Genomic DNA, 24759 nt, shown 5'->3' with positions numbered 1-24759 from the left:
CACATTACTATCTAAAGCATCATAATTGCTACTTTTCTAACTGCACCACTGGTTATAGCCTCACACAGATTTCTGTTAGTCAGTCACTAGCACATGTATGCTAAACCTGATTCAGATGTGACTTACGTTAACTAAACTGGTGCTACTTAAAAGTGGTACAGTGGTACCTTGGGTTAAGTACTTAATTCATTCTGGAGGTCTGTTCTTAACCTGAAACTGTTCTTAACCTGAAGCACCACTTTAGCTAATGGGGCTTCCTGCTGCCGCCACACCGCCAGAGCACGATTTCTGTTCTCCTCCTGAAGCAAAGTTCTTAACCCGAGATACTATTTCTGGGTTAGCGGAGTCTGTAACCTGAAGCGTATGTAACCTGAAGCATCTGTAACCCGAGGTACCACTGTACAGCAACCACTAAGAAAGAAAGCCTCAAGCCCCAATTTACAAAAACAAGGGGAGAAGAGGAACAGCAAAACCAGTCAATCTTACAAGCAGCACAAACTTGGGGCCAGTGCTCTTCAGGAATTAGGTGATCACTTGACCTTTTCAAAACTGGCCCAACCAGTTAATTAATAAACTTTCAGCAGGAAGTGGGTGAGGTGCACCTGCCAAGGTTGGTTTTCCAAAGCAGAGCCTCAGGCTACAGCCACACTATCCATTCAAAGCACACAGCTTCCCCCCAAAGATCCTGGGAACTGTGGGTTGTTAAGGGTGCTGAGAATTGTAGCTCTGCGTATGTGTGTGAAAACTACATTTCCCAGGCTTCTTTGGGGGGGAAGCCATGTTCTTAAAATGTTTGGTGCTGATAAAAAAAAACCTCAGACTGTGCCACAATCCTAGTATGCGCGCTGACTTACCTGAGAGCGAGTTCCACTTATTACAGTGGGAATTACTTCAGAGTAATAGGATTGCAGTGCCAGTGACATTTGTACAGCACAATCCTCTGTGTGTCCACTTGGAAGCAAAGTGGCTTAAACTAGTCAGAGGTTTGCTGTGGAATCGGTGCTGCTCGTGCACACAAGTTTCTCACACTGTTCACATGACATAATTGTCACCAAAAAGCCACTTTGTACTTAGAAAAGTAGAAGTTAACACAGATTTCCCTTTGGGATTGAAAATAAGTGGCATTAGCAACAAAGTTAATAAGAATATGCAAAAATGAATTGATAATGGATGAAAATACAGAGTTATAATATGGTAAGATACAGAGTTAAGATAAACGAAAGAGGGTAAGGATTTGCTGATTTGATTATTTAAATGGGAATACAAAAAGGGGAGGTGTGAGGAGGCCAAGGAAATAAGCTAATGAGTTCAAAGTTACAAAAAATGGATTTGTTTTTAATTCTTTTTTAGCTATTTGTCTTTTGTATTTTGTATTTTTATTCCTCTTTTTTCTTTTTCATGTATTTTTCTATGTTCTCTTTTTTGTATCTTTTTCTTTTTATATGACCTTTTTCATTTTGTAAACTTATGTTTTTGTAAAACTTCAATAAATATCTTTTAAAAAAAACCCACAGATTTCCCTTTGCAGTGGAAAATCCATTTAAAGTAAAAACAAAAGCCTGTTTTGCATGCATGTTCACTGCTGTCATAGAAGCTCTCTCTCTTTCTCCTTTTCTTTTGGTGGACAGTTTATCATGTGTGTGATGATGCTTTGGGAGGTAGTCCCTGTTGGTTCACCCTTGCTTCTGTTTGCTCCTCACCTGAGCAGGACTAAGCCGTTTTTGCTTCCAGCAGCCCAAACAATACAGCTACAGTAGTTCTTTAATCGTATGATGCAGCACAAATGAGCATCTGCTGGTTTATTATTTTCCTTACGGGAGATGAGGTTTCCCAGAAAATAATGGTAGAAAGAATTGTAAAAAGAGATGTGGCCATATTAGTACATCTTGCATAAATAGCACCTGACTCGAAGATACTAATTAGATTTGTAAAAAAAATTAAATTAAATTAAAAACCACATTTCTGTGCCTTGCCTCTAAATGGTGCAAGGCAGTCAGGTTGTTATATCTTAATTCAAACATGTCAGGGCCTTTTGAAAAAAAAATAAATGCTCATCTAAGAACAATCAGGATACACACCAAACACAATGCCTCTGATTTCCATTGGGCTTCCCTTATAATCTATCCACAGCCCCGTTCTAACTGAAAGCACCTGAGATACCAGCAATATCAGCCACAGAACAAAAGGTTAGACTTGCACTGCGGTAATATTACGTTGGCACTGCAGGCAGGCAGGCAGCTAGGCTGGTGCAAAGGTACAGGGCTGGGTGCTGCAGGACAGCTCACGTCTGTTCTCAGACGTACTGAATTCAATGGGATTTACTCGAGGTTGACTGAGCGTGCGCAGGACTGCAGCTTAAGACAGGAGAACACCCCTCTCTATATTCTCACAGGAGACTCCGCTCGGTTCTCCGGCTGGGACATACGCAGAGACGCTCAGCGGGTAAACAGACGCTGGGTTTGCGTTGGCTGCGACCTACACGACCTATTCCCCCACGCCCCACGAGAAGTCCCCTCGCGAACCGCCCGCCCGCCCGCCCACCCCTCCCCCGGGCGCTCGCGCCAAGGCTGCCCGCCACTTCTGGGGCGCAATTCGCGCCGCTCGCTCCCTCAGGGGTCGAGGGGGCGGGGCCGTCCCGGGCGTCCCCTGCAGGGGGAGCCGGGTGGTCGCGTCGGGTTAGTCCCGCGGCAGCGGCGGCGGCGGCAGCAGCAGGTGCTGCGGCGGAGCAGCCCTCGTTACCTTTACCTCAGGGAGAGGCGGAGCCGTAGGCGGGCTGTGGGTCAGGGGGCTGGGCTTTCAGGTTGCGAGGCGAGCGCTGGAAGAAAGGGCGAGACGAGCGAGGCCTCCCCACTCACCCCACCCCCTTCCCGAGAAAGGGAAGCCGGCCGCCTCCTGAGGAGAGCTGAGGCGACGCGCCACCGAAGAAGGAGAAGGCGCCGCCGCCGCCGCCGCCGCTGCGCAAGGGATTCGTCTCCTTCGGACCCTCCTCGCCGGGCGAGGGGGAAAACGCCGCCCCCCGGGCCGAAGGAGCCTGATGTGCGGCAACCGGGGCTGGCGAGAGCCCGCGAGGAGCCAGGCGCCGGGTCCTTCCGCGAGCTGCAGCCGCAGTGACCTGAAAGGGACCTTTTAACAAATAATAGTTCGGATAACCCTGGGCTCCAGGCCGCCCAGCAGAGTCTTGGTGGCCGGCGTGTGTGTGTGTAGGGAGGAGGTCGACGGAGACGCGCGAAGGTTATCTGGGGAGGAAAGAAAGGCGGGCTGGGAGTGGCGGAGGATGGGCGCGCCTTGACGCGCGGGGAGGCAAAGGCGGGAGAGACCACCGCCGCCGTCTCCGCGGCGAACCGGACCCCTATGTGCGTGTTGGCGGAGACTCCTGACGGGAAAGCCGCCTCCTCGGATCGCGCCGATCGCCACAGGTTTGCCGGCCATTGGATCGCAGCCGTCGCCGGTACGCGCGGCGCGCCGCCGCCTCCACCAGCAGCAACAGCACCGGCCCCGATCTTCTCTATGTGAGCTTCTCCGGATGGCGATAGACCGGCGACGAGAGGAGGGCGGCGGAGGTGGAGGAGGAGGAGGGCGGCAGCTACCCGAGGAGAACGGCTCTTTGCCGGCCGGGGAGGCGGACCCTGCGGCTGCTGCTGCGGCGACGGCCGCCCCTCCTGCCGGGGGTCTGGCGGCGGAGATCCAGAGCCTGCCTCCGCCTCCTTCCGGGTCGTGCAACCCGCTGCTCTTGGATTACGATGGCTCGGTGCTGCCTCTCCTGGGCGGGCTGGGCGGCGGGCACCAGAAGACCCTCATCCTGCTCACCTGGATCCCGGCCCTGTTCATCGGCTTCAGCCAGTTCTCGGACAGCTTCCTCCTGGTGCAGCCTGTCTCTTGGTGCAAGGGCACGGATGGGCAGGGCAACTGGACGGGGCACCCGCACCTGCCCGCTGCTGCTCGGGGCCTCGCCACCAGCCCCAGCTACAACCACAGCAGCAGCTACAGCAGGGGGATGCTGGCGGCGCCAGAACTGCCCACCCCCGAGGGGAAGAACGACAGTTACTGTGACTGTAGCGAGAGGTATCACCGGATCTCGGCTGGCCTTCAGCAGAACATAGTCAGCAAGGTAAGCACTCATAATGTACATGCAGACGTCTGAAGCTGCCTTAAACTGCCCAGTGGCAGCTGGGTCAGGACTGAGACGTTTGTTCGTCCCAGCCCTGGCACCTGTGACCCTTTTAACTGGGAGTGAACCTGGCACCTGCTGCATGCAGTCTCTTTGCCCTGCAACTGAGCTGTGCGCTGGAATGAGGCAAGAGGGTACAGTTTCAATTGCAGAACTGCAAAGGACTCCGAAGAGGGCATCTGGTGCAGGGATCAGTTTATGCCCAGGTCTCAGTCCCTGAGTTGTGTTGTCATGCAAAGCCACCTGGTTTAGATTGCAAAAAGTTGCCTTCTGCGTGGAGGAGGCAATGTTTGGGCCAATGAGTGTCCAACAGCATGCAAAGTATGTAGTCCAGCCCCTCTGCTGAAATGCCAGCCCTAGTGGGCATGCCAAATAACTGTGTGGCGCTGGGGAGAAGGACTTGTAAATGTTATGCTACTTGGGGAGAAGGCGTTTTGGCAGTATCTTGTGTGGCCAACGCTGCCTTCTAAACTGGCCTTTGAATATGGGAAGCAATGAAGGGGAAAGGACCTCAGATCAGATGTCCGGTCTCTCTCTTTCAATGCAGCTCATCTCTTTGTGCTGAGGATTGAAGTTCTTTGATAGTGTGTGTGAGAGTGTGGTGGAGATGATGTTGGGGTTGAGCAGCAGCGTGAATCAAGTGGAACCCATGAGTATAAACTTATTCTGAAGGGTGTGTTGTAAGGGTTGGAATGCAGGAATATCTTTCCCTAGTGCATTCAGTGATGTCATGTAAGGACATCCCAGGGGTATCGTCTGGTCTTGCTAGAGAAAAAGCAGGCCTAATCTTTATTGTCTCCAGACCATAAAAAGGTAAAGGTAAAGGTACCCCTGCCCGTTCGGGCCAGTCTTGCCAGACTCTAGGGTTGTGTGCTCATCTCACTCTATAGGCCGGGAGCCAGCGCTGTCCGCAGACACTTCCGGGTCATGTGGCCAGCGTAACAAGCTGCATCTGGCGAGCCAGCGCAGCACACGGAACGCCGTTTACCTTCCCGTTAGTAAGCGGTCCCTATTTATCTACTTGCACCCGGGGGGGCTTTCAAACTGCTAAGTTGGCAGGCGCTGGGACCGAACGATGGGAGCGCACCCCGCCGCGGGGATTCGAACCGCCGACCATGCGATCGGCAAGTCCTAGGCGCTGAGGTTTTACCCACAGTGCCACCCACGTCCCCTCCAGACCATAAGATACTGCATTTGTTTTCATGGTCCTTTACAACTCCCAGTGACCCAATTTTAATACAAGTGGTTACAACACTCTGCTTTTGAACAGCAACTGTGTTGGGTAAATGTTTTGCCCCCTGTGATAAAGTGTCTGTATTCTTACCCTCTGAATCACATGCTACTGAAACATTCTTTTGCACTGCCTGTACAAGTGTGTCTAGATGTGGATTCCATTGTGTACATTTCTCAGTCAGGAGCTGCGGCCGTTGCTGACACCCATGATATTTCTGTAATGAATTACTCACAACAAATAGAGCATCCCTATACAGTAATGTGACTTGAGGCATTTGCCAGTGGGAGGCAAGTTGGAACAAGGTTAGCTTACAATGTGAGGCAATTCAGTCCAGTAGGTCTTTCTTATGAGTAAATCTGCTTAGGATTGTACTATATTGAGACAACTTGCTATCCACAGTGTATGATAAGAAAGCACTGGAGCTTTAGGGGTACTAAAATAACTCTTTTCTAGTTATGGCTGTAGCTATATTTGCATGTAACACTAAACCATAGTTGGGTTTGTGCACTTATACTCTCACCCCCTTATCTTCTGATGTGCTCATGTGAAGAAAATTGGAAGCTTTCACTTCTATTTTCAGCTAAATATGATAACTCATTCTCCCCAAATCTGGATAAACTGTGGTTAGTGTTATCTAGTTTCACTGCTCTATAGTCAACTTCAAACCATGGTTACTGATTCTGGCTTCTTTTGCTAACCACCATTTCTTTCTTTCTTTTTTAATTAAAGTAATTTTCCAATATTTACCCAATATTACCACAGTTTTGTCAATTATACAGATTCCAATTAACATCAAAATAATTTCAGTTAATTCAAAATTTATACAATTTAATCAAAGTGGTTTCCCGCACTCCTTGATCAGTGTTTTTTGTCCAGTTCTTATATGGCTGCGGTTCATATTTTTTTATTAACATCTGATTACATTTCAGTTGGTATATTAATCATTAAGATAACAGCTGCATTTTTAGCAATTACTATGTGTGTTAATGCCTTATCTATCTTTCCAAAGGATTTCAAATGAGGTGCTCTAATCATTTTCCTTTTCTCTGTGTGTTTCCGTCTGAATATGTTCAGTTATAAAGTCCTTGGCCTTTGTCTGCTGTCCAGTTCTTAAAATTCCTCCAGTTGCTGTTGTCTTTCAGCGTAGCTGGGATGGGGCTATAATCCTGGAGAATCCTCAAAATATCTCATTAGCTCCCTCCCATCATGCTCTCATCTCACTGCTTGGTGCTTCCAGACAAGAACATACTCCAACAGTCCACTCTTTCTCACTACTCAGTCAACATCTAGAAATTCCCACAGCCTGAGAAAAAGGCATCCAACTTCTGCCGCAAGGGATCATTTCTATTCTAGACATAACAAGAAACCACCATTAGTTTAAAAGTGAGCTGAAAACTTCCAATCTCTTTGTGGCTGTGGCAGAGCGAGGATGGGGGAAGCTCATGCATTTAACACTAAACCATGGCTTGGCGGTGTGTGCAAGTCAGGCCTATCATCTGAAAATTGCTAGGCGCTGTGAGAACTCCTCTGCAGTATGCACACATTTCTTTTGTATTTCTGTTTTTATTTCTTTTTGTCTTACATTTATATACCACTTGATTCCCCCAAGGAGTTCAAGGTGGTGTTTATAGTTCTCCCCTACTCACTTTCTCTTCACAACAACCCTGTGAAGCAAGTCAAGCTGAGAGACAGTGACTGGCCCAAGGTTACCCAGTGAGGTTCATGGCTGAGTGGGAATTCAAACCTTGGTCTTCCGGGTTGTAATCAAACACTCTAACCGTTGCACCACACTGGCCCTAGTCGAACAGGTGTTGCAGCATTTCTAAAACAATACCAAAAACCTGTTTATCAGAGCTGGAATGAGGATTAATGTTCTACACACCATGAGCAATAACTTCTCTTTCAATGACTTCTGTAACTCTCTGAGGCTGTAAGCTGGTGCTTTCGATGGTAGTATGTCCCACTGGACTCTATGCGGCTTACTAATAAGTAGACTTCTGCAGGATTACACTGTGAATAAAATATCCTATTCTCTCATTTAAATGTATGTTAAACAGGTTGCTGTTTCATAAAGGTCACCAGCTGTAAAGCTCTGAGGTGAATAAACTGAAATTATCAGATGCATCATTCCCTCTAACTTGGCTGGTTCTGTATGTAATTATGTAATCAAATGGGGTTTGTCCAAAAACAGGATGGGAGCTTTTGCATACTTGGAGAACTCATTGGAAGTGCATTACTTTTTGTGTTTGCCAAAGACCTATGCTGAGTGACTTTCAGGACATACAGAATAGTTCATGGTGCCTGAACCATGAATTATTGAAGGTGTTAGTTTTGGGGGTGGGGTTGAGATGAGGCCTGCTTGAACCCCTAATAGTTTACAATATCCTGGAGGAGGGGACTAGGTTCTGAGGGATGACATGATATTATGGCCACTTTCAAGAAGGGGTTGAAGAAAAGGACATCTTTTTCATTTCCACTTTCCAGAAACCTCACCCGACCTCTATAGCAAATTTTTCAGGGTCATAGCTGGTGCCTGGTCCTTCTACAGCAGATGGAAGTTTCAGGAAGGTGTGAAAGAAAGCTTTCCCCTTCTCTCCCATCTCGCTTCCTCCCACCCCACCCCACCCACACCCGCTCCTAGCCCTGAACAGCATTGCATGGTTCCTGTTGTAGGATGACTGGACAGGAAGAGCATTATTGCCAAGGCTGGAGGATACGCTGCAAGATTTTGTTGCAGATCCCCACTTGTATTTTCCATATTTACTAATTAGTGTGGGTGCCGGATCGCCCTTTGCCTTTGCAGACAACTCATTTGCCCTAATAATAGGTTTGGAGGGTACTTACCTACTGCCTTCCCAGTGTTACTGTAGTAAACAACTGCAGTGTAAAATGAAACTGTTACATCATCATCATCATGGTAGTTCCCTTAATCCCAAACACCCAAAGCTCAGCAAAACTCATTCCTCCTGGAAACTCTGCGTTCGGATTAACTGTGCTGTGAACTAGGTATGCAGTAATCAAGTGACTACGGTCTTGCTTTCTCTTGCCACCGACACTGGCTGAAAACCGTTTCAGCTTCCCTTTAAAGCCTGTGAAGGGTCCATCATACCTGCTTTTAAAACAAAGGGTGTGTGTGGAAATGTGTGCATTGAGTAAGGCATCTTGATGTTGTTACAGCCGCAATGTTTCCAAATGCTGTAATTGGCAGACGCCACATTCCTGCTAATCCTGCTAAACACTTTGCTAAACCAAGTAATGATGCTGTTGTCTCCATTGGCTAAACCATTAAAAAATCACAGATGTGGTGCTTGCCAGCACAGTCATGGCAGAAAAAGATGGTTCCTTATTGACTCTTATACTTATTATAAGGGGTCCCCTCAAAGCCTTCATCAAATCACTGGTCACCTCTCTGTACACAGGTGTAAGAACATAAGAGCCTGCTGGATCAGGCCAAAGCTCTATCTACTCCAGCATCCATATTACAGGGTTGTAGCCAACCAAGTCATACTCATAGTAGACTCGTTGAAATTAATAGATAGGTAATAATAACAATAATAATAAATCTCATCCCGGGGGGCAGAGTGAGGAAATGGCGCCTAGACATTCTCTTGTGGTGACCATAACCTAGTTTAAGGTGCCATTAGGCAATTAGCTTACATATCTGAGTTTCTAGCACTGTGTGGATAAGACAATCCTAAAGTAGCTTAACAAATACCCTGACTTGATATAAGACAGCTTTCTATGTTCTTAGCTTTTATAGCAAGGGTGAGGTGGTTGGGGGCACAAGCAGTTTTAGAAGATCCCTCTGTTCTGAGATCTTCCCTATCATCCTAATCCCAGATAAGGCTCTCTGACTGTGGTTACACTTTCTCCTTTGTCATCCCTCACCTATTTTAGGACTGCACCCAGGCATTCAGAACAGGTTCTTGAAGATGAGCCCTCCCACAAATTAAATTGTCACCTGCAGTCATTAGGGATTGAGCATGATTAAGAAACACACCAAGTTACTTTGTAGAACTCAAACAAATACATAGAAAAAGAGCTGACAATATGGTTTGGAACTGTCAATGGGTTTATTTAATCACAGGTCCAGGTTGAAGTCCTGACACTGCGTTATAACTCAAAGCTTGTAATGCGATGTGGCAGTAAATCTCTTGCTCTAGATTAATCTTGTCTGTATTTCTTTAAAGAAACATTTAATTGTGTTTGGAATTACTTCTGAAACGTCATACCTTCCCTTCGGCATTATATTCTTGGCCGAGGTAATGTGCTCATGGGGCATTGAAGGTCCTGGCTGTTGAGCTACGCCTTTGGTTTGTAACCCGCTTTGATCAGTATTAGAAAATGAGATGTATAAGCTAATTGCCAAATGGGCACCTTAAACTTAGGTTATGGTCACCACAACGAAATGTTCTAGGCACTTTATTTCTTCTTGTTATTTGGATTTCATCTTTATACCACTTTATATTTTAAAGGCAACACCTCAAAGCAGTTTACAACACAATAAAACAAAATACAGAATAAAACAAATTCAAGCTTCAAGGAAAATAAGTGACATTTTGCTTTTCCTATATGAAATATACTTGGAGTCGAGTGTGGATTTCATGCTCTTTATTCAGCTCATAGTAGTGAGGAATGAAAGTTCCCCCAAAATATCTGCTTTATATACATTATTTACATAATGGGTCGCACATGATTGGCTAATTCTGGGATTCTCCTGTAGGCCAATCAGGTTGCGGATTCACTTCCACCTGGAGCTGGATTGGGTGGCTCCTGTGGACCAATCATACTGCTGCATTGTTCTAGGACCAATCAGACTGCAGCATTCTGAATCCTATTGTTCTAGGACCAATCAGACTTCTGCTTTTTGGATCCTATTCAACTCAGTACATAACACTATATTTATTTATCTACTTAATTTATATAACTTATTTACCTACTTAATTTATATAGCAGAAGTACTCTTGGAAGCCACTTAAGTCACAGCCACTTATGCTACCTCACAGGGTCGTTGTAGAGATTAGCAGGTGGGATATAATTGCAGTAATAAGCTCTTCTGCTTACCTGCTTAAGAAGGCTGGAGAGGGTAGCCAGATGGAGATGTCAGTCAATTGGACCCATGCCAGTAGCAAAACACATTTAGTGCCTGTCTAATTTCTAACACTGAGATTCATTTGAATGAAAAGTGACATAGAAAAGCAATAAATCAAATCAACTCTCAGAGACAAATTGTGTATTCATTAGAGCTAGCTATCCCACACAGGATTGTGGATTGATATCTTAGAGCAATGTAGAGGAAAGAGATGCTGTTATTTCTTCACTAGGAGTGAAATAGAATGACATAGGAAATATAACTGTGAAGAGATAGCAATCCATTGCTGTTGCTGTTCTACTTCTCAAGTCCAAATGTCTAGTGAGCCTAAGCTGTAGTCTATATACACTTAGCTGGGAGTATGTCCCATTCAGTTCAGTAGGAGATACTTCTGAGTGATGTATAGAACTCCAGTGTGAGACCCACTGGGCATTATTATTACAGCCATGTATTTAAGCATTACCCTGGTCAAGGTAAAGGGACCCCTGACCATTCGGTCCAGTCGTGACCGACTCTGGGGTTGCGGTGCTCATCTCGCTTTATTGGCTAAGGGAGCTGGCGTACAGCTTCCGGGTCATGTGGCCAGCATGACTAAGACGCTTCTGGCGAACCAGAGCAGCGCACGGAAGCACCGTTTACCTTTCCTCCGGAATGGTACCTATTTATCTACTTACACTTTGATGTGCTTTCGAACTACTAGGTTGGCAGGAGCAGGCACCGAGCAACAGGAGCTCACCCCACCGTGGGGATTCAAACCACCAACCTTCTGATTGGCAAGTCCTGGGCTCTGTGGTTTAACCCACAGTAGCCATAGGCAAAAGAGAACTTGTATGAGTGAGTAGGGTGGTGGAGGAGCGATGGCACAATCTGGCCCTCTTCTGTGCCCAGCATAGAAACCAAGCTGCCTGCCTGAGGAGGAGATGTAGTGATCTTCTTCAGGAGGGATGTAGCTCTCTGTCCCATATCTTCCAGGAATCAGTAGACTAGTGAACTTTACTTTTGCAGGCAGGCAACATTTTTTATTTTTGCTTATTTATAGGGCCTTATTAGATCACCAACAACAACTCTTAACATCCGTGTATCCCATTAATGTCCTTCATCAAATGAACTACTGTATGGATCGTTGAGGTCCTAGTACCGTTCAGTGGGGTTAAATATATCAATCTATATTTTACAGGGTTGAAAATAATTTGGCATTGGGTACAGAAAGAAGATCTCTTCCTGCAGAACTTGCTGTCAGTCAGGGCAGCTGTTTAGAAGAATTGCACTTAAAAACAACAATAACCCGAAGAAGAATTGCATTAAAACAACAACAACCCCAAAATCCACTATTAAACATTTATTGAGTTCCAAGAGTACACTGGTTATTTCACAGATCATAGAATGACATGGTTCCTATCCAGTGGGTTTACAATCTGAGCAACTACTCTATCATGATTGCAAGACGGTGGTCGTCTTCTTCCTTCCCATAAATATTTATGGGAGAATAGGGGATTCTAATTAATTTAGAGCAACGGCATCCATTACTGCAAAATTACAGTTTTATCCTATGCAAAGTAGGATTATAGATTAAGCAAATGGCTAATGACCATGATGATAACAAGTCATATCTGTGTTGCTTTTTTTTAAACAAAAGATTCTAAGAATTTTCCAGGTTTTACATGTATATGTTTATTGGCATGACAATAAGATGTATCAGTCTGAAGACATGGATTTACTGAGCCCCCCTGAACACTTTGTTTTACCGTATTTGGTTCATTTCAGTCTTATTGACAGCGGGGAGCTACATGAAAGTTCATTTTATTTCAAGGGTGCTTACAGAGCTGGCACTAACTCTTTCAGGACCAAGTGCATATCAAAATATGTAATCTGTCATGCTTTCCATAGCACACATTCTAATGACTCAGTCCACAACTCAATTAAGCCACAGTCCTGGGAATTAAACCTGTTTGCAGCACTCTGCTGACTACATTTATTTGAAAGTCTCATTTATTACATTCTTTTCAGTCTTTTTTTTTTAAGCTAACATATAGTGCAATGGTCCTCAAACTTTAAACCTGCAGAGGACTCTGGCCATGTAGATTAGCTGGCCAAAGAAACCTTGTGTATTATTGCAGAGGATTCTGGGGTGTGTTCTACAGCAGTGCTGTTCAATCTTGGGTCCCCGGATGTTATTGAACTACAACTCCCATCAGCCTTGGCCATTGACTAAGCTGACTGGTGATGATGAGAGCTGTAGTTCTCCAACAATGGGGAACCCAAGGTGGAAGAATGCTGTTCAACAGCATTCTCAGTTTATGTAGGACAGTGGCAAGACAATAGTGAGCTTCACAGGTGTGAATGAGCCTTGGAACCCACCCAATATTTTCCGGTAGTTATACCTTGCAGGAGAAGAAAAGCAGCGATGGAAGAAGCTTTTGTTCAGGAGATTACTGGAGGAGTAATGTGAGAGCATTACCAAGCATGCTTAAGATAATAGCCCTAGTTATGTGGAAGTACATAGGTAGACAGAAATAAAACAGAATCCAGCATATGGTTCTCTTGAACAAGCCATCTTGAAGCTAATGGGAGATGGCCAACTTCTGTTCACTGAAATCACGTTTTGCATAGAGCAGGTGTTCATTCAGTCGCCTCCATTAGAGTAAAGAGAAGAAGAAGAGTTTGGATTTGATATCCCGCTTTATCACTGCCCGAAGGAGTCTCAAAGCGGCTAACATTCTCCTTCTCAGATAGCATAGTGTATCTTACATCAACCCTGTGACATAGGCCAGTTCTACCATCACTCCTGTTTGTGAGTGATTTGGGAGCCTCCCCCCACAACAGATGCTTAGCTGAGATTTGGACCAGAGACTTGGACCAACATGTAACCTCTAATGTATAACCAGTTCTAGTTCAGATAGAACCATCTCCTTGTGTAAGTCTTGTTTCAGTGATTGGGAGTATGGAACCAATTGAGTGATAGTTTTGTCAGCACATTCAAGAACTGATAAGTCTTTTGGGCCAGTCACAGTCACTGTATATTTCAGGTTTCATGACTCCTAGAATCGTAGGATTGGAAGGGACTGCAGGGTTCATGAGCATGAGTTTAAGAGTCTCATGCTCTACCAACTGAGTTATCATTTCTATCTTGGCTTCTGAAAATTAGCTATGAATACCAAAGGAAAATTAAAGTAGATATCCCATGTACGCTTTGGAGTGATTCGAATTCCTATGAGTTCACTGAGACCTACTTATGAGTAGACATACCAGATGGTTGTGCTGTAAAATGGCTTAAACTTGTCTGTCCCAGGATTACACAAAGCAGAAATCTCATAATTGGATTTCTCAAGTTATTAGACCCTAACTAGCCTGAAAGAACCAATTCTCACCCAGTTTTACTAAAGCTTCCCCTTTCTGGTCCCCTGGAAGCAATATGTTACTCATCACAGGTCACCAGGCAGCTAGCCATTTCAAAACCTGGACTGACTAGATAGGGCTATACCCATGATGGAGAGCTACCTACGGATCCAGTTAATTCTGCACCTTCCACTGTTGCAGGAACATTGTTTGCTTGTCAGGGTACAAACATTTAGTGCAATCAAATGTTTAATGTTTTGTCTTTGTACCGGAATGTGCCCAGGCAACTGCTCAGAAAGCATTTAATTTCTGTGTAATTCAGTGGTCAGTCTTTTCCTCCTTCCTTTAATGAGGTCAGATTGTAAATATAGTGCTGGGTGATACAGCAGTATGGGGTTTTTTTTAAGTGCAGTGTATGCGATGCAGCAATTATCACCCGTCTTCTTAAAATAGCCTTTTCTATTTCAGCTTGCACTTTGTATAAAGGTTTTGAGGAAAGACAGCAATTTTATCTCTTCCAAAACGTTCCTAAATAGGATCTAAATTTAGAAAATGTTGGAGTAAATGCCATTTTTTGGTCTTCAGCTTGTCCTTTTACCCTCATTTCTGGCTGCTTGGCTATAGCCTTTTGAAACAGTACTCTGTTCGCCCCCACTCCCCCCAGTACAGTACATATGAACTCAATAATCATTTGTTGCAGGAGATTAAGGAATTTTAATACAAATGCAGCACTTCTGTTTTGGAAAAATCACATTTTTCTAGCACTCAAAAGTATATTTATACTATGCCAGGGGTCAGCAAACTTTTTCAGCAGGGGGCTGGTCCACTGTCCCTCAGACCTTGTGGGGGGCCAGAATCTATTTTTTTTGGGGGGGGGGGAATGAATGAATTCCTATGCCCCACAAATAACCCAGAGATGCATTTTACATAAAATCACACATTCTACTCCTGTAAAAACACGCTGATTCCCAGACTGTCCGCAGGCCAGATTTAGAAGGTGATTGGGCCACATCTGGCCCCCGGGTCTTAGTTTGTCTACCCATGTACTATGCTAACCTGTTGTCCTTTACGCCCCAATAACAATCAAATGTTTATTGTTTTCAGCCAACGCTTAAAGAAAGGACAAACTGTTAAAAATAATAATCACAACCTCAGAAGAAGAAAAAGTGACAGGTTAAAAGCAGGCAACCATAGCAGGTCAAGGAGATATTACAGCATTCAGATATATCACCACCTGTTCAGTAATGGATTGGTTAGACCCCTTGTGGAAGATATTTAAAAGCGGTCCCCAATGATCGACTAGGGACTACCTCATGGGGGGGGGTAATTTATGCATTTTCTGACCCCTTGAAAGAATTTGCAGTTTAAAAACAGCAGTAACACATGGGAGACTGTTTCAGGCTTTAAATTATTACAAGAACAGCACCTATCCTTGAAGGAAACTTTTGCAAAACTGCCACCTAGGATCTTGGAGGGTAAAATTATTCTTATCTGGGATGGCTTGAAAAGACGACTAGACAAATTCACAGAGAATAAGGCTAGCAAAGGCTACTAGCCACAAAGGATATATGCCACCTCTGTGGTTGAAGGCAGCAGTGCTTCTGAATACCAGTTGCTTGAAAACCGAGGAAGGGAGAATACTCTTATATTTGAGTTTTCCATAGGCTTCTGGTTGGCCACTGAGAAGATGGTGCTGGACTAGAAGGGTCATTATCCTGAGCCAGCAGCCTCCGTGTTCTTAAAACTCTATAAAGCATGCCAGCAAGACTGTTCTTCTGTACTTGGGTATTGGCAGCTGTGTAGCAACCCCCTCCAGCACCTGGGGCAGATCAAATTTTTTTTTTAAGGACAGCCACTGATTTTAGAGGCGGGAAGTGGCTCCACCCCCCTGCAGCGCCCGAAACACCCAGCAACTGCCATACTGCCCTCAAGCTCTCCTGCTGCCCAGGATCCCAACCCTTGATGCACAACAGCCACTGTGCTGCAGTACAGACCCCTGTGGTGCCCTACAGCCCCCACCACAGTGTGGAAGGTGCCCCTGCCCCACTCCTGGCTAGCTACACTGCTCGGTATTGGGTAGATATGGTTGACATTTATTAGAGGCCAGCCAAGCCAGGCCCAGCAAGTGCAGTGAACATGGCCCAGATTGCACACCTAGCATGAGTTCTGTGGGCTGTATAAATGTTGCAGGTCAAGTGGAATAGTGCCTATGAAACGACTTCCACAGAAAAAAGAAGATCCTCAGTCCCACTGCTGTTTTTTCAACTTGGGGTTTGTTTTTTTGCATTTGAAGGTTGAGCACGATTCTGCACAGGAGAACTTGGATAATACTCAAAGCAAGCCCCAGCATGCTCACTGTACCCTGCCCAGGGACAGTAGTTCTACCCATGCCATTTTGGGTTGGCTTTACCTTTTTCCAAAAATAAATAAATAATCTAGTTATTTGAAGGCTCTGCTTTTTCTTTTGTTTTAAAATCCCATTATTTGAAGGCTCTTGCTTTCTGTTTTTTTTAAAATGTATATTAAAAAAAAACCAGTTATTTGAATGCTCTCCATCTGCCATACCTGTATTCACTGTTTTGTTTTGTTGTTTGTTTTGTTGTTTAAAAAGCAGCCAGTGGTGTTTTATCTGCCACTTCAAACATTAAGCCTTCCCCCACTCCATTGTGTAGGGATAGGATATTGTGTTACTGGAGCTGGAGGCATGCCAGGAAGAGAATGGAGACAATTATACTTATTTTTTTAAAAAAAATGACTGGAAGGACTTTTTTTCCTCTTTTGTTTGCTTGCTTCACTCCATTATGTGTTCCGTCCTTGGCACAATTGTTCTCTGCTGCACACAAAATTGTTCCTTCCTTTCCCCCCCTGCGCGAAACTGCATGGTTAATTAAACTTGTTAGTTTTCTGATTTCCAAAATATATCTGCAGTGAGCCTTGCTATATGCAGTTGGGAACTAAGAGAAGGGCTGGGAGAAAACTCTGATAAAAACTTGTTCCTATGGAGGAGAGGCTGCTTGCCACCCAATGGTGGATCACAGGGTCATTTCTGGTAGGCAGCCAATGACTTGCTGATTGCTAGGATTCTTATAAAGGCTGCTCATTTATTAGTTACATTAGGTAAGGTAAAAACTAAAAGACCCCTGGATGGTTAAGTCCAGTCAAAGGCGACTATGGGGTTGTGGTGCTCGTTTCAGGTCAAGGGAGCTGGATTTGTCCACAGACAGCTTTCTAGGTCATGTGGCCAGCATGACTAAACCGCTTCTGGTGCAATGGGGCACTGTGATGGAAACCAGAGAGCATGAAAACGCCATTTACCTTCCTGCCACAGTGGTACCTATTTATCTACTTGCACTGGCATGCTTTTGAACTGCTAGGTTAGCAGGAATTGGGACAGAGCAATGGGAGCTCACCCCGCCACACGGATTCAAACCGCTGACCTTCTGATGAGCAAGCTCAGTAGGCTCAGTGGTTTAGAACACAGTGCCACCCGCTCCCTCTATTAGTTACATTACATTGCATTCCACCTTTCCTCTCAAAGGAGGATATGTTGGACGAGGTGTACCTTGATCTGATCTAGTAGGGCACTTGTGTTCTTGAGGAAGAGTGCATGCTGAGGATAACTGAACACAGATCTCTAAACTCTTAAGGCAGTGTAGGGAAACTTTATCCTCTGTCTGGGCCTAGGACTCTCCTTAGGACAGGCCCACTCTCTGCAGGCCACACCCCTCATTGACCTTTTACATCACACTTCTGAGTGGTTTTTGCCTGGCTGTGATGTGTCTTTGAACTCTAATGCCTCTTTACTTGTCTGGATGGAGGCGGGATGATTTGGGATTATCGTGAATGGATTTTGATGTGGAAGGGCTGTAAGACCAGCTCAGTTCTGGTGCTCCAAAGCTGCGCTCCATCAGGGGTGGCCCAGGACATTTTGCTGCCTCCCACTTATAAATATGGGGCCCTCCTGCACCCACGCTGCCATGCCCCCCCGACTGCACTATTGTCTGCAATTGCACTCACACTGTTGCCACGATGCAGCAGCAAGGGTACAGCATGAGTGGGAAGGGAATGGGCCATGTGACAGCAATGCCAGTGGTGCGGGCAAAGCCGCAGTGTGGCTGGCAGTGGAACAGTGGCTGGGATGAGGAGGCAGTTGGATCTGCCGCCTGAGCATAGCTGTCAACTTACAGATTTGAAAATAAGGGACCAGCAGCCTCAAAAATAAGAGATCAGCAGCCAAAATAAGGGATTTTAGTCAACCAGCTGAAATACGAAGTTAAAAGGGACCAGATAATTTGGGAGAGCAGCACCGGTTTTTAGCCCTTCGTTTCCAGAGGTTGCTGCTCAAGACACCAGCTGATGAAACACTGCAATTAAATAACTACAAGCAGCAGCTACTTTTCGCGCAAAACGAAGTCCAAGCTACGAAGATACTGCTGCAGTTCTTTTCTCTCATGCTCCATCTGCAGCTCTCAGTTCCATCAAGCGGGGCGGGAGGAAGAGGGGGGGTGGAATAGCGCCCGAAGTAAACCCGCAGATCAGACCATCTATGCTAGTATACCACTACAAATCTAAGGGAGAAGCGCTTGCAGTCCTTCCTCTGCTTTCCCCCCTATGGTTAGCCCTTGGAACACCTGCCCGCACCTCCACCTCCTCTCTCTGAACTGCTTTCTCTATGGTTGCCCTCGTTCTCCTCTCAAGGCTCCTCAGCAATTCATAGGCCGCGTCAGGCTGCCCATCTCATCCGGGTCCTTCGGTGGCGTAGCCGCAGTACGGCCTAGCGGGAGCGGCGGTGGTGGTGACGGGCAGAGGGGAGGCCCCAGGCAGAGACGCTCAGTTCAGCGGCCGTGAGGAGGATGGCAGCGGAAGGGCCCGAGGCTCCTGCCAGTCCCGGCAGGGAGGGGCTCCTGGGGGCCGAGGCTGGTGAAAGGAGACCGGAGGGGGGCAGGCCGGGGAGCCAAGCAACACAGTTGGAGCTTCCCTCCTCCCTGGCTGGCAGGGAGGGAGAGGAGCTGCTTCCTTTGAAACCCGGGAAATTTAAGGGACATTATCAATAAGGGACAGCAGCGGGACACGGTGCTGGGATAAGGGAGTTTCCCGCCAAATAAGGGACAGTTGACAGCTATGCGCCTGAGGCAAATTGCTTCACCTCGCCTCATTGAAGACTCCAGAGCTGCTCAGAGGCACAATGTTCTTGGATTCCGACCATATGTCTTTTTGTCATATGTCCCAGTTAGAGATTTTCTTGAAACACAAAGGAGAGCCTGCCAGTCTGAACTCTGCCCTTCCTTTAAGGTGGCACCATGTTGCTTAGAATGGTGCCACCCTTGATCATATTAGGGTGGTTGACATACTTAGGATACCTGACACCAACCTGGAGGTGTGCCGCTACTGCCAGAGCGGGCTAGTCAGCTATGGGGATGCCAGATCAGCTTCAGCCTTTTTGCCTCTGGTGAAACGGCTGGGGTTAACCATGTTTCTGGAATTTATTCAGCATATGCTTCCTTATATTGCCAAATGCAAGGAGTAAAGCCAACATCGGAGCTGGGAAAAGTGTGACTTTGCCTACTACTGGAGTACACAAATTGGTGGGGCTTGCAGCTTTGCTAAGGCTGTGTTGTGTATCCTTCCCCACCCCCACCCCCACCCCCACCCCCACCCCCGTGTCCACAGGAGAGAGACTCAAAATCTGCTGTAGATTGGCTGTGTGGCATTTAAATTGCTGAAACTTTGTGGCCAGGGGGGAATTCCATCGGTTACAATGTTATGAACTGTAACAAGAAGTAATATTATTAGGGCTGACAGAATGCCAAAGGGGCAGGTTATCTCATTAAATTAGTCTGCACATTTCTCTGCTGTGGCAAATAAACAAGTAAATTGAGATGGCAAATGACTTGAATTTCCGCTGTGCCTTTTTTTATATATAAAAAACCCCCACATACAACCCACTAGTAACAATGTCAAACAAATAAATATTATTTTAAAATATCTGGGAGGGTTTTCTTAAAAGGTGGGGGGGGATTTTTACAGCTTTCTCCTCCCAGGCAATATAAAAATGCCTTTTTATATTGTTCTGTGATAGCTGAATCTCTATTCTAACTTAATTAGATTTACAGTCAAATCACCTTTACTTCGAAATATGTCTCATTATGTTCAGTGGAGTTTACTGCTACTAGTAAGTGTGTTCTGATATTCCAGGAACTAACATTCAACTTAAATCCAACTTTGCACAAGGCAGTCTTTCTATGGGTGCAGTAGGTCTTTCACAGTCCAAGGCAGCCAGAGATCACCAGAGTGGCAAAGGCTAGCGTAGAAAGAAGAAAGCCTTGTTTATGGTTGCATCATAGCTCAGATCATGTTCTCCCTGGGCTGACTGATTGCAGGTCTATGTGGGTGTTGTTGGCAGGACATTTTGAGAAGCCTTCAAGTTTCAAAGGTGAGATAGGAACGCTTTTGGAATAGCCTACTCAGCTCCATGAGTTTGGAGGGGTTATGATTGGAACAGAGGGAGCTTCTGAATAAGCACAGCCACTTGGGGTGGATGAGAAAAAATATAGCAGTAGAACCTTAGGAATGAGCTGCTTATAAACTCAAAGTTGGAATTTCAAAATGGAACCTGAGAGATTTGGACCAATGTGCCTAGTAATCCCCAGACTAGCGAGTCCTGCTTCAGATGGACTTCCCAGCGGGGACATGCAATTAAGCTTCATTCAGAGGCAGAACCCACAGACACAACAAAGAAGCGACAGCAGAGAGTGAAAATATTTCTCATTGAAACTAAGCTTTTGTCCTGTGTGCTGCTATGTACATAGTGGTACGTGATTGGAAAATATTGAATGTAGGACAGCATGTGGCCATGAATCTGTTTCCTTTAAATAAAACCACACAAAGAAGGAAAGAAAGAAAGCTCTGCCTCATAGCTTTGCATTTCAAAATATTATTCAGTGGAGTAGCCTAGAGGGAAATGAGCAACTGTGCTATGTTGTGATGGGAATGGCACCTGGCTGTTTTTGAGGGAATGAATGTGATATTGTGCCCTCTGTTAAGGGCGGAAGCTAACAGGTCCCATGACACATGCAAGGCTTCGTTAAGGGGTTCCCTTTCAGGGTACAGGCTGGCGAGTTTGGGAATTTGGTTTGTGTTAATTGTGTACAGAACTAGGAGGCGTTAGATGCTCTGTCTGCACGGTCTCCCCTGGCTGCTTTGCTAGCATTCAATTCAGACATTTTTTAATAGCCACCTTGGGGAAAGCCATTTACCTGGAGGCAGCTGCTGACAGTTCCAGAAAGGGCATTAATGGTGGCAGGAGCAGCCAATGTAGGAAGCGATCTTTTGCAACCTACTTTTTGCTGAGTGCCAGCCAACACCCTGATGAGCTAAGGCAGACATGGGAAGCTTTTTTCTCTTTGGAGGGTAACATTTGCTTGGCGGGGGCCAGAACAGGGTTAGGCACCCCATTTTCTTCCTTCCTTCCTCTCTTTCTGCCACCTACTTTCCCTCTACAACAGCTGGAGTTTCTGAACCTTTTTCAGAGGCAGCCCCATGTATAACGCATTGCAGCAATGTAACTTGGAGGTTACCAGAGCATAGATGGCAGAAGTTGAGCTATCCCTGTCCAGATAGGGGCACATCAGCTGGGAAGCTGATGGAAGGCACTCCACACCACCAAGGCCACAAGTACCCTCCAGGCTGTGCACCCGCTCCTTCAGAGGGAGCATAATGCCATCAAGAGGCAGGCAACCAACCACCCATCCTGTCTAGGGAGCCACCCACTCACAGTGTCTCAGGTCCTTTTTAGATTGAGCTTCAGTTTATTGGCTCTCCTCCAGTTCATTACCGAGGCAAGTATGAGCTAGGAAAGTAACAAATGTCAGAAGTAATGCTCTCTCAGAAAAAAAAGCAAGGTATAGCCCCCATACTTGGAAATGTCCTTTGTAGCAGAATGCTGCAGCAGTAGCCAGAATGCTGTAGCTTCTATAGCAGGAGTCTGCAAACTTTTTCAGTCGTGGGCCAGTGCACCGTCCCTCAGACCATGTGGTGGGCTGGACTATATTTTGAAAAAAATATATGAACGAATTCCTACAAATAACCCAGAGATGCATTTTAAATAAAAGGACACATTCTACTCATGTAAAAACACCAGGCAGGCCCCACAAATAACCCAGAGATGCATTTTAAATAAAAGGACACATTCTAATCATGTAAAAACACGCTGATTCCCAGACCATCCGCGGGCCACAATGAGAAAGCGATTGGGCCGCATCCGGCCCCTGGGCCTTAGGTTGCCTACCCCTGTTCTACAGGTACCTGATGTCTTCTTTCTATGTAATGTCTTGTTCAGAGATTTCCTATGTGAATCGGGCTAAATATGCCTCATATAATCATGCATGAATCATGCTGAAGCTTTTTTCATAAGTAGCTACCTAGCAACTCAGATCTACCTCTGACTACCTCTGAGGTTATATACGTAGTCCTCCTTTGATCTTCCAGCTCAGGTTCTGAAAACTGTATCTGGGGAGGCCACATCAGGTTCCCCCATCTTTTTCATGTAGTTTGACTGTATGCACGGAGTTCAGAATCTCTTGTCATTTGCAGACCTCCTCATGCAGAAAACTGTGGTCAGGCTGTTCTTCTGTCATGAGAAGAGCTTTTGTGGAGAAACCCAGGGAAATCCTGTTAATGTGGTTTAGCCACTGTGCCTTGTGATACAGCAACTATGTGTTCCACATGCCTTCCAGCTAACATTTAGGCCTGGGAAAACGTTATCTCAGCTGTTTGAAGGCAGCAGAGGAACAGACACCCTGGTGCCGTATCCTGTTCATTCCCACTCTTGCAAAAACAAACAACAACAACAAAAAACCCTTAAAATAGCTTGTTGAGCAGGTTTGGATGATGAGGCTGAATATCAGCCGAGTTTTCCTATCCTGCGTCATCTGTCCAAAACCTTTCTCAGAAAGTGTGATGCTCTGGTGATTATGCTTTTTAGCAGGATCTATAAAAAAGTGTTATTTATATAAGAACTTAAGAAGCCGCCTTTATACTGAATCAAGCTATGAGCCCGTCTGTATTCCAATATGTCTCCTGCTATTCCAACCTGGAGCAGACCTCCTGGGTTTCAATGAGAGGTCTTCCCCAACCCAACTACCTGAGAACCTTTGAACTGAAGGTGTTGTGGATCGAATCTGCATGTAAAGCAATGGCCCCTCAGACAGCACCATGGTTTTTCATGGTGGTTTGTCTTCAGCACTGGCTGTGGAAGAGGAGTGCAAGGGGAGTGCACTGCCCCCAGCAGCGCGGTCCTGGTGGGTTGCCATCACGGCTGCTCCCCAGGATGCACGCCACGCTCCTGCGGGTGGCGCCCCATGCCAGCCCTGCCCCCGCCTTCTCTGTGCCCCACCCGGTGCCGGCACATGAAGCTCAGCCACTGGTCTTCAGAAGCACTTGTTGCAAATTAGAGATGGGGACAACACTCTTGTGCTCAAGTCCTGCTTATGGGCTTCCAATAGCATCTGACCAGCCACTGTGAGAAAAGTATACAATTTATTTAAATAATGATGACAACAACAAGAACAACAACAATTACCGTATTTTTCGCTCTATAACACGCACCTGACCATAACACGCACATAGTTTTTAGAGGAGGAAAACAAGAAAAAAAATATTCTAAACAAAATAGTGGGTGTATGGTTTTTGTGGTTCATGCTGTGGCCACAGACATGTGATCTGACAGTGAGTTTGGAGTAGCCCAATGCAAAAATCCTGAGGATCCATGCTTTGTAACCACGTTTTTGCACCACTGTGGCCCGAGGCAACAGTGGGTGCGTGATTTTTTTGGTGCAAGATGTAGCCATGGACATGCTATGTGATCTGACGGTGAATTTGGGGTGACCCAGTGCAAAAATCCTGAGGATCCATGTGGATCCGTGCTTTGTAACCACGTTTTAAGTGGGGAGGGAAGGAAAAGCACTCAAGGGACAAGGAGCACGCATGGGGTGTGTGGAGAAGGATGCTGCTAATAATGAAGAAGAGGGGTATAAGGGGAGAAGGCTCCTCTCCTCTCCCACTTTGCTCCTTTAAAGCAAGCAGGCTTAGCGATCTGAAAAACTTTGCTGCTATTTAGCGAGCTGAGTGGGGAGGAGAGAGGGACAGAGAGCCTGCTTGCTTTAAAGGAACCAACCGGACAGGAGCCGCTTACACTCGTGTAAGCGGCTCCTCTCCTCTCCCGCTTTGCTCCTTTAAAGAAGCAGGCTCTCTGTCCCTCTCTCCTCCCCACTCAGCGGCTCTTCTCCTGCTTTGCTGTTTCAAAGTGAACCACGGAGGAGGGAAGGAAGGGGAACCATGGATCCTCTGCTCACGACTGCAGTAGATCTCCCCCCCCCCCCGCCGCCACCCATAGGCATTCGCTCCATAACACGCAAAGACATTTCCCCTTACTTTCTAGGAGGATAAAAGTGAGTGTTATGGTGCAAAAAAATACGGTAGTTAGCCTTTGACCTAAACCAGCAGGTCTCTTCTTTTGATAAAACAAAGCTTGCTTAAGAGCAGGGTGGATAAAAAATCAATTTTTTTAAAATTTAAATCAGGGTGTTGTTTTTTAATAATTGGATTTTAAAAATAAAATTCTTTTGGAGGAAAAATCTTTCTAAAGATAGTTTTCTATTTAAGTTACATTATAGTGAGAGGCAGGACTGAGACCTGGAGTTGTTTTGACATTCAGACCGTGGGAAGTCGCAAAAATTAGAATTAAATTGGGAAGACAATTAGATTTTTTTTATTGGATTATGATTTGATATGCTAATTGGATGTTTTTATTGGAAAATTAATAAACACTCTAACAAAAAAATAAAGGTACATTATAGTCCAAAGGCTAGTCATCAGGAAATAAGGATTTGTTTAAGTTTTTCATGTGTGCTAAAGCTCAGTCTAGGGTGT

At 45.7% G+C, this 24759-nt stretch overlaps 1 protein-coding gene and 1 long non-coding RNA gene across 7 annotated transcripts in view; one reads left to right on the top strand and one right to left on the bottom strand.

Moving 5' to 3' along the window:
* Positions 1–1615: 1615 nt before the first annotated feature.
* Positions 1616–24759, top strand: part of SLC22A23 (solute carrier family 22 member 23) — a 109047-nt gene continuing 85903 nt past the window's right edge. For 4 of the 6 annotated variants that reach the window (XM_083623863.1, XM_083623861.1, XM_083623859.1 and 1 more), the window contains exon 1: positions 1616–4108. In XM_083623863.1, the coding sequence (XP_083479989.1) occupies positions 3524–4108 (585 nt within the window). In that variant the 5' untranslated portion in view covers positions 1616–3523. Of the gene's footprint in view, positions 4109–22868; positions 23180–24759 lie in introns of those variants that run through there. The other 2 variants (XM_083623862.1, XM_083623860.1) reach the window with 2 other exon arrangements.
* On the bottom strand, positions 6320–22683 carry LOC310767307. The gene is made up of 2 exons (XR_014550862.1): positions 22251–22683; positions 6320–6746 (listed from the first exon to the last, which is right to left on the bottom strand). It is a non-coding gene; the product is annotated as an uncharacterized lncRNA (long non-coding RNA).

This window comes from Podarcis filfolensis, assembly GCF_964270895.1.
Source record: "Podarcis filfolensis genome assembly, chromosome: 7".
Classification (NCBI taxonomy): domain Eukaryota; kingdom Metazoa; phylum Chordata; class Lepidosauria; order Squamata; family Lacertidae; genus Podarcis; species Podarcis filfolensis.
This window is presented reverse-complemented; position numbering and strand designations above follow the sequence as displayed.